Raw genomic sequence first — 10285 nt, 5'->3', positions numbered from 1 at the left:
GAATGAGAGACAAAGCATCTTGTTTTGGGGACTGACGCTTAGGTTGCCTATACTCATGCTCAGAGGTAGGGGGATCATTTTAATTAGAGTGGTTCCCGGGCAGCCACTCTAACTAAAATATGGCAGCATCACATTTATTAAGCCCCCACACATTTAAAAATGGTCATGGGATGCTTTATGTAAACCTCATTTGAGGTTCAGTTAGTGCCCTGCAGCCTTTTTAAAATATGCAGAGGCTTAATACACATGATTCTGAACACGATGTGTTCTAATTAGAATGCAAAGGAGCACTTATATAGGCACCCTTTAAGCCTCGTTGACAAACACCCAGAGACTACCTGAACTTGTACCAGGTGTCAAGCTGTTTAAGACATGCAGAAATTGATGCTAGCTCTTTTTTGGCCAAGGACTCACACCCATGTTGCAAAAAATAGTCTTAGCCAGCTAAGCCAGAGTCACTGTCAACAGAAGACAAACAGGTACAGGTAGGGGAGGAAAAGGAGACACAAAGAATAGAGAACAACAGAAACAAGAACGTCACATCAAATGTTTTTCAGGACTTAACCAACTGATGGTGGTGTTAGTGGTATCTAGACTCCAATCTGCACCTAGTCAGATCACCTCCTAGGATCGGTGCAACAATGGCCCAACAATATCACAGACAAATCACAGATTATGGTGGGGATGGCAACCAGGATGGTAAAGACAGAGAAGATGAGTGGAATATTCCTTCTCACTGTGTCCACTAGTTTCCGACAGACCAACTTTGGTTAATCAATTTCCATTCTTACTAGACATAATCTTAACAGAATCCTTGGGTAGAACTGAACAAATTTAAACTTTCTATCTTTAAATTTTACTGGCTTTAATAAACAATTTATTTAAGAAGCTAAGCTAAGACTTCTAGATGCTTGGGGCTAGATCCCATTTCACTAACTTCTGCTTGTTCTAAGCTAATAGAACTAGGCACTGTGGAGTGATTGTCTTCAATTATGGAGATGCATAGTTCTTCTATTCTTTCAAAGGATCTCCTATTGCTCTGTCCAGAGGCTTCTGTTTTGCCGTGCAAATTCACAGGGCTCTCCCAATCTTTTCTGTGAGTAGCATTTGGTACCTCCAGAGAAAAATCTTATATTACTTCCTCCTCATTCTAATTTACCCAGCTCTCCACTCTCCAAAGGGGTTGTCTCAGCCTGTGGTAAGCCTTAGCCTTATCTAAAACACCTCTGTGCTGTCAGAGAGACATCTTAGTGGGATTCAGGACACAACCAAGGAGATACCTGACTAAATGCAACCCACACTGAACATGCTTATAAAACACATGGTCCAGATTGAGAAAACATGCAGATGGAAACCTTGGATGATGATGATGATGAATGTATCAAAATCTTAAAAACCTGCTTCCATCAGCTTAAATTACGTTCCAAAAACTACATCAACTAAGAAGAAAATGAAACAATTAAGTGTCAAAATTTAAAACATGCTTCCTTCAGATTCCAAAACTTTGACAAATAAAACCAACAAGGAACACAGAACATTTATACATTATCCAAAGATTTCCTCCTTCCCCAAGTTCTAATTGATCCAGGGGCCTAGAAACTTTTGCTTCTTAATACATTATTCCCCATCACCTTTCAAGCTCATCTATTAACACCTATCACCCCTTATCTCATATAGGTCTTGTTTTAGCCCCTAACATGCCTTTCTTCCTAGCCAACACCTGGCTGCAACTATAGCTCTGCCACCTGTCAAGCTACATCATCTTTCCATCCTCCTAAATCTACTAGGTATCTCCATTCTTCTCTTTTCCATAAATCCACTGCCTGCTCCTTACCTAGTTATCTTGTGTCCTTCCAGCAATACCAGCCCAGTTCACTCAAGCCCAATGCAGGAATTCTCTACAGAGAGTTCCAGTTGTTGCAAGACTAGTAAGTTTCTTTCCTTCCAGTGTCACGTGAAAGTGGTGAAAACTTGCTAGATCTTTTCATACTCTTCTTCCATCCTTCCTTGGGGCACTGACCTACACGCCACACAGCTTCTGGCATGAGTTGGCTCTTAGCACCCAGCCATTGCAGAAGTTTCTCTGCATTCCCCCAGACCATTCTAGCAAACTGTTCTATACACTCCCACATCACATGCAACATTCTTTCTCCCCCATGACATGTTTGTCTGGGGCACTCAGCTGTTCTACACAGTCCCCAACTGTAAGGAGCACCTGCACCAGTACAATCTGATGTGCTAGCAGCCAACCGAAGTCCTGGTGCTGCTTTTTTCAAACACCCTTTTCCAAACTGTCTGTCCTTCTTGCCTTATAAATTTACCCACTGGGGATACAGGCTCCATCTACACAAGATGCTTAATACACAGTAGCCTAATAAGACTGTGCAGTAGCATGCAAGGCAAAAACTGTGCTAATACACTACTGCACAATAAATGTCAATAAAAAACAGTGCACCAGAGCTACTGAGCAGTAACTGTAGTTACTACGTATTTAATTAGTACTTCATTAAGCAAATACTAAACTAAAATCCCAGTATCTACTGAACATATAGATGCACCCACAGTCTCCCTTTCCCTGACCCAGACCTTGATTTTTGTTATGGTCCACCAACTTTATTTCGGCCAGCATCTGCATCCTGTACTGATTCACAAATTTTACAATCCTCTTAGGCAGACAAGTTTTTTTGGGTAAGTGCAATATCTTTTATTAGCCCACCTAGATAGTTGGAAAAATTGTTCCTTGCTAGCAAAGTTTCAGGCACAAGCACCCTTTCTCAGGCATGGGAAGAGACTGCTGGTCTTTGGGGGCATTTGTACACATGCTTGCATCGAAGCTCCACACACTTTTAAAAGTGCCTAGTGCCATGGCACATACATTTGCATAAACGGTGAAATGCACCTCAGCTCTGAGAAAATGGTGGCAGTACGCTTTTGAACTAAAACACAAAGGTGTTGTAGTTCAAAAGCACACCACTGCCATTTTCTGCATGCTGACACATCTTTCACCACTTATACAACTGCACGTGACACAGTGCAGTGCGTGTCAGCTCATGTCTGGAGCAGATTTGATTAACTGAGTCTGCTCTGACATGCCAGATGTCCTGCACATTGGAGCACAAAAATGTATGTGGACAAATGCCCTATGAGGCTACACTATTAAGACTACAGCAGTAAAATGGTGGCCTTGGAGAGTCAAGTGGCCCCCTTGCTCTCTCCCCCTCACCAACCCCGACCTCTGCTCCTTCCCCCTGCAGCACCTTCCCTGCACTTATCATCAGATTTTGCTCAGATTCTGCTCCAACTCTGAGCATGTGGAAGTGAGGGGCAAATTTAAATCATAAAGGACCAAAAAACCCCGATGTTTAAGTAAACATGCTTTTAAAAATGTGGATATGGGGAAGTTAATCTGGGTATGTATACACTTAATTTATACAGAAGTGATGTGTCTCCCTTTGGGTGCAAACTGCAGCAAGCATCAGCACAGGCAGTCCAGAAACACTTATTTTGATCAGCAGCACTTTTGAATCTCTCTATCTGCAGCTCAAGCAAGAAATGATAGTACTCCAAAGCCTAACAGCTCACAGCTGAGCATATAGATCATCAGGCTGGGCCTCAGCAGAGTCAGCAGCATTTCAGGCCATGGTAACCCAAGAACCCAGCACTGCTCAGTATGTGTTTGTGCTCCAGATACCTGCAACAAAGGATCCATGTGCTAATTAGCTGAACCATGTATTCTTGTCATGAGTCCTTGGACCCTCCAAACACAGTTATATGCAGATGAGGCAGGAAGCCCCTGGTCCAGCTTCTCCACATACAGGGTATGGCCATGCCATTTAAGGATAGAGAAGGTAAAACAGTGGCAGGGGCGCAGGTGCTCCTTGCTCTCTGACCCTCCAAATTCTTGCCCATGCAGTAGCTTTCCCAGCCTTAGTATGAGAATCTGCTCAGGCTCTGCTTGCTTCTGGAGCATGTGAAAGTGAGAGGATATTTCAGACGCAAATGACCAATAAACACTATCTTTGAAACAAATTTGCCTGTAGTAATTTCTATATTGGCAAATTACTCTGGGTACCTACAGACTTAGTTCATCTGGAAATAATGCATTTCACCTTTAGTCCAAGCTGCTGCAAGCTTTGGCACAGGTAGTCCAGACACACACTCTTGGGCAACACTTTCTTATTTCTTCATATACAAGATTTGTTGTTTTTTTTAATAAAATTTCATTTCCAGGGCCAAATCAGTTCTGGATTAAGTTCCAAATTTTGACTGAGCAGAGCTTAACTGTTCACCGAGTATAGTACACCTTCCAGACTCATCAGTCTGGGGCCTCAGTTACTCCCAAATTCATAGCAGGCATCCTATGTGCAAGCCCCAAGTCCAGAGGCCTTGGAGTTCAGATGTCCTGTAGTCTCACTTACTCCTTCAGCCTTTTGGCTAGGAGCAAGCTAGGGGGAAAGCCTACATACACCTTTACAACACTGAACTTCCATTACAATACTCATATCGAGTACCCGCGTACCTGTTTACATCTCTTTACCCATTACAATCATGCTGGACCGCCTCCGCTCCCTCTGTCACCACCCAATTTCAAAAACTAATTTCTATTTTACAGTGCTTACCTCCTTGTAGACGGGCTGTTCAGTGGGCGTGAGGGATCATCCAGGCAGGGACAAGCTTGAGCCTGCACTTTGCTGCTTATCTCCTCACACCTCTAGGCAGCCTTCAAAGGATCTGGCAACACCCTGGTTGAGAATCATTGCTCTAGTCAAAGAGGGGTGCCTCAAATCTAAAAAAAACATTGAGAACCACTGGTATAGACACATATATACTTTGGAGCAGCTTCAAAAGCAGGGAGGAACATCTGATCAGGACAACATAACAGGACTTATGCTGTTATGTTACCTGAGAATGAGGTTGTGGTGACTTAACTCAGCTAAATCAACCTCAACTTGACCTTGCATGAAGCAGGATTAAACCTGGAGTAGTATTTGTATCCTCAGGGGCTCACACAAATGTAGCAGTTACATTGTAACAGTTCCTGCACTCCTGAGAACTGGCTCCCCACTCCGCTTTTGAAGTTGCTCCAAAGGTACTTTTCTCCATGTGTCAAGGCATCTACAGACTTTAGCATTTTCAAAGGCAGGCAACAGATAACCCAAGCTGCTCAGTTCTGTCCAGACTTGGACAGTTCTGGATATGCAGAAAGATATAACTCTGGTCAACTAGAGCAAAAGGGGCAACTCTAGAGATTAGGTAACCCCAGAGTTAAATGGTAATTAAGTAACTCTACTTAGACAGGAAAATATAGGTGCTTCTACACAAACCTGCCCTGTCCCTCTTAGTTCCCCTTAAGGATTAAAACACTGCACAGCTCGAAGAGTTCAGCCTCTAACCCAGTGTTCTTCAACCTTTTCATCTCAAAGCACCCCTCAGTAAAGTTGAGGCACCCCTGGGAAAATGCCAGTTCTTTGTTTTCACTTATTTTTTGACTATGGAAAAATAACAGAGCAATTCTTTTCATAAAGGTCATAATGGATCAGGCCTATTTGTTGTGCTGAGTGTCAGAGTGCTAGGCCCACTGAGGAAACTATAAGCTTCCCTCAATCAGGGAGGCCACCAAAAACATAATGGCAGATTTTAAGGGACAAGAAAAGTGCAGTGTTTTAATCCTTTAAGGGGAACAACAGGGATGGGAGTGGGGGTCAAAGGTTAATGAGTAGGGATCTACTCAATTCATGCAAATTTCACAGAAATCACAAAATTGGGCAATGTTTGTGAAATCCATGGGGGTGAGAAGGGGAAGGATTTACTAAAAGTAAAATGCTGATGCCCCAGTGGATGCTAGCAGTTGTCATGGCCACTGCAGCCCAGCTACACACCCCATGGAGTGGGGGAATGAAGGAGAGGGGCTGTCCACATGAAAGGGACCAGCTATCATCCTTACCACTGACTGGCTGAGAGGACTGCTTGTCACGCAGCTCCACCACTCCACCAATCAGCAGAGAGGGGCAGGACCACATGATGGACGCCTCTCTTAACCAATCAGCAGCAGAGGGAAAGACTATCAGGGCCCCTTGGTCAATCAGAGGTGTGGGGGACCCCCACTACAATAAGCCTGTGAAAATGGCAACTGGCCCCATGATCTGCCCACACAATTGGCGGCCTGCCTCCTTGGTTTGGGTGGGTCCCCAATAATGGGTACTTGAAAGTGGGACACCAAGCAGAGAACCTGCAACCTCGACGCCAAATGAATCCCAGGAGCCCGTGAACATCACCCTGTGAATTTCTGCCAGAAAGCAGGAATGGGTATGGGACAGGAAGATGTCCCCCAACCACAGCCTCCTTCCTAGTCGCACAGGTGGCCAGCTTAGGAGAGCACATTGGCCAGGAGGTCCCCGGACTTGGCAGGGCCACAGGCAGGGAACACGTGAGCAAAAGGTGCAGGGCGTAGCACAGCCGCAGCCTCAGCAAGAGCTTCCCAAGGAGGTGCCGACACAACTGCTCAGATGGTTTTGTCCCTGGAGATCCCATCATCCAGTGAATGATGTGCACTCCCCTAACAGCACTACCCCTGCGCAGGTCCCCGCGGCCCCCTTCAGAGGGGCTCCAGGCTGCACCCGGCTGAGCCTTGCGGCTCTCACCTTTGACCACGGGCTGAGCTCTGGAGTTAACTGGAAGGAGCCAAAACCACCGAGGGCCAGTTGCAGCCTCCAAGTGCCTTTTCCTTCTCCCTGCCAGCCGGGCCCGGCGCAGCGGCGGCAGGGTCCCGAGGGCTTGTTGGGCCCTGCCCCATGCTCGGAGGATGGACAGTGTCGCGACACCTTGTCAAGCATTAACTCTGTGGCCCGTTCCCTCTCCTCACGGCGGGACGGTCCTTCTCACAGGGAGACGAGGACTTCAACGTTACTTTCCATTTATTGTGCGATCCCAGTGAACTGCGTAGTATACGCAGCGTGTGGCCGGGTCTTCCCAGCCCTCGTCCCCGCATCATCCGACATTAGGCGCAGTCAGGCCTGTACCACCCGGGGGCCCCTCCAGCCCCGGCTGCTACGAGGGGGGCCAGCCCAGGGCTCTGGCTACCACGGGGGAAGCAGGTGCCTGCAACGCCCCCGCCCGCCGCTAGGGGCCGCGCTCCGCCCGCTGCCCACTCTCAGTATTACCTCCCCCTGCAATCTACCTCCTGCCAATCACCGTACTGAGCCCCAAAACCCCGCCCCCTTCCCCTCCTACCGCAGGGAGCCCGGATGACGAACGCTTGCGCTCGCTCCGCCCAAGGAAGTGGCGCCGCGCTTAGCTTTACCACGAGCGTGCGCGCGCACACCAGGAGGACGCGCTCTTTCTCCCGCGCTTCCGGCCCCTCTCTGGGAGCGGCGCCCTGGGAGGCCTGGCGCGTGACGTCATTGCCATGCGCCGGGAGGAGCGGCACGCGGTAGGGCCATGGCGGCTGCCGCGCAGCCCCCGGTCCCAGCGCCCGGCCTGGCGGTGCCATCCTTCGCGGCGGCCTGCGACCTGGTGCCGAGCCGCTACTCGTGCCTGGTGGTGGTGCCGCATCGCAGGCACATCGCGCTGGCGCCGCGCTTCCTGCATCGCAAGCTCACGGGCATCCGCGACCAGCTGGACGCCGGGCTGCTGCGCTACTGCGACAGGTGCGGGGCGGGGCGGGGCGGGATAGGATAGGATAGGGTTGGGTGGAGGGAGGCTTAAACCACTCATTGTTTCACTGTCCTGCTGCTCCTACAGCCTGGGTGGCGTCCCGCTGGCCTACAGCCACGTGAAGATCGTGGGGGCGCTGGGCGACATTCACGACGACCAGGGCTCCATCCACCTTCACATCGAAGCTGACTTCGTGGTCTTCACACCCCAGAAAGGAACCAAGCTGGTGGTACGTAGGTGGCAGCAGCGCGAGTGCTTCTTGCACCTGCTCAATCGCAGCTTGGGGCAGCTCTGGGGAAATGGATGAAGCCGGCAGGGTTGGGGATGCCTCCTCCCACCCTCCTCTGCCTGCTCTGCTGCTTTGCTCCCTGTCCCTTCCCCAGGCTGACATGTGGAGGCTGTTTGTGTTGCCTTGGGCCTCCCCCTGTGCTAAAGACTTGTGTTTGTCTTGTCTCCTGCAGTAACTCCAGGTGCAGGTTTACCTTTTGCTTTTTAAAATGCTGTTCATTAAACACATGAAGTGTAGATGCATCTTCTCCTGAAGGCTGGTTAGGAGCCAGATACCAGTATCTGTTCAGTTCTGTCATTGGAACAGGGTTATATGGTACCCACATGCCCTTTTTTGGCACAAAACCTAGGTTTTGCTCTGGAGTAATTCAAACAGTGAGCCAGGTATCTCTGCCTTGTGGAAGGATGGTTTTCGGAGATGCCCATGCCAGTACTTTTGCAGGTGTATTTGCAAAAGTAAATCAAGATACTAACTTGCTGATATTGCCCTTACAGTCTTTAGGCACAGAACTGGGTTAAACAGTTTGCTTTAATTTAGCAATTTGACAACTTCCACATCCAGAGTCTTAATGGTAAAATAAATGTGTTGTTTTCAAAGCATGAAAGAAAATTCTACTTTCAAAGCATTGCATGTGGCTATGAACGGAACATTTAAATAGAAAAATGACTACAGCACTAGTCACAGTTAATCTTTATGAAAGTACAGTTTTTAGAACCCTTTTTCATAAGCAGGGCACATCATCTGCTTCCTTTCCTAATGTACCATGCATCTCAAACAGGTTTGAAAATATTTTTTCTTGTCTGTGTTTTGTCATCTATCATATTCTTTCTTAGAATGCCTGATCATGAGACATTCTTGTGGGTTATGGCATTTTAAGATCCTGTTATATGTGTAGGTACTTACTAGGGTCAGGCTGTGACAGTTTAGCATACTCTTCTTTGCTGTTAAGCATCCAAATTTTGAATTTTGTAATTTGAAAGACAAACAAACACATCTTAGAAGTAACGTGAGTATTTACAGCTGTGAAAGCTGTGTGTCATACAAATTGATTGCATGCTTTGTATGTGTAGACTCTTACATGTGCAAAAGTCAACATCCAGGGAACTCCAAGCAGATTTAAAATGTTGTAGGCACAAGTGAAAAGAAGAAAGGAGCTCTCAACGAATGCATTGCTGAGATGCTGCAAATAGGCTGCAAAAGCATCTGTGAGGGATGCAAAGGCTCAATTGACCCTTAACCCCCCTTTAAACACGTTCATGCAGCCCCAGGTAGAATTAAGCTGAGATTAGACATAGCAGAGAGCTGTCTTAATGCAGTGCTAAATAACTCTGCTGAGAGACTACCAATTTCTTCGGGTGCAGTACTGGGTAAACACTGCTACACTACTTCTGTATGGATAGCTAGCTTGAGGATCAGTAACTTGCTGGGAAGAGGAGCATATGGCAAGTAAACTGTGGAGCTGTGCATGGTGTTGGAAAGGAGGCAGGCTGGCAGGGGAGAGACAGTGCCTGGCACCTGGGAGTGGTTTACTAAATGTCAAGAACCATTGTATTAGAAAATGTGAAACTTGAATCAAATTTGTTTGATTTTTTACTGTCTTGTCTTTTTTTAGGGTGTGATCAATAAAATTGTCCCTAGTCACATTGGCTGTCTGATACATGGATGTTTCAATGCTTCCATCCCTAAACATGATTGTGTGTCAGCTGAACAACAACAATACCTTGGGTTAAAAATAGGAGATGCATTGGAATTTGAAGTTTCTCGCTTAGATTCTGATACTGCTGGAATGTTCTTCATCTGGGGACGACTGACTAAAGACAGGTTTGGTGATAAGATTATGATTATTTTTCTTACATTTTTTTAAAGACTACATGATAATACTAAATGTCTTGTCTTAAATCTAAACTTCTTCCTGTCTCTTTCATATAAAATTACCTTGGAGGAGTTTGTTTTCAAAAAAAAAAAAAAAAAAAATCCAAAGTAGCTAAAATAGTTTTCAAAAAAACCCAACATTTCTCATGCAAATAATGTATTGCATCACACGCATGTGTTACAGAATGTCATGGTCAGTTTAATTCTCAACTGGTGTTTAGATAATTTTATAATCAAATTTGTGTTCTGGTTTAATCTGAAAACCTAAGGTGATCAGGTGTGCACCATTTTTACACTTTTTTAAATACTATGTTCACCAGTATTTCAAAGCAAAGTACCAAAAATATTTATTAAATAGCAAATTGCCCATCAAAAATGATAGGGGGGGACAGAGGCCTGCGTCCAGCCCCCTACCCCACTGCCTTGGGCTGGGGCTGTGGCCATTCCTCCTTGCCACTTGGGGCCTTATCC

The 10285-nt window shown here is 46.5% G+C and overlaps 1 protein-coding gene and 1 long non-coding RNA gene across 2 annotated transcripts in view; one reads left to right on the top strand and one right to left on the bottom strand.

Moving 5' to 3' along the window:
* Positions 1 to 4748: 4748 nt before the first annotated feature.
* On the bottom strand, positions 4749 to 7361 carry LOC109291535. The gene is made up of 3 exons (XR_002095876.1): positions 7231 to 7361; positions 5026 to 5190; positions 4749 to 4786 (listed from the first exon to the last, which is right to left on the bottom strand). It is a non-coding gene; the product is annotated as an uncharacterized LOC109291535 (long non-coding RNA).
* A 33-nt stretch (positions 7362 to 7394) lies between these two features.
* TWISTNB (TWIST neighbor) overlaps positions 7395 to 10285 on the top strand; it is a 5018-nt gene continuing 2127 nt past the window's right edge. The window contains exons 1-3 of the mRNA XM_019508554.1: positions 7395 to 7646; positions 7741 to 7882; positions 9555 to 9763. Of these exons, the coding sequence (XP_019364099.1) occupies positions 7438 to 7646; positions 7741 to 7882; positions 9555 to 9763 (560 nt within the window). The 5' untranslated portion in view covers positions 7395 to 7437. The remainder of the gene's footprint in view (positions 7647 to 7740; positions 7883 to 9554; positions 9764 to 10285) is intronic.

The sequence above is a fragment of the Gavialis gangeticus genome, unplaced genomic scaffold (genome assembly GCF_001723915.1).
Source record: "Gavialis gangeticus isolate Ggan-Ray unplaced genomic scaffold, GavGan_comp1, whole genome shotgun sequence".
In the NCBI taxonomy this organism is placed as follows: Eukaryota; Metazoa; Chordata; order Crocodylia; family Gavialidae; genus Gavialis; species Gavialis gangeticus.
Note: the sequence above shows the minus strand (reverse complement) of the source record. Positions and strands in the feature narration are given on the sequence as shown.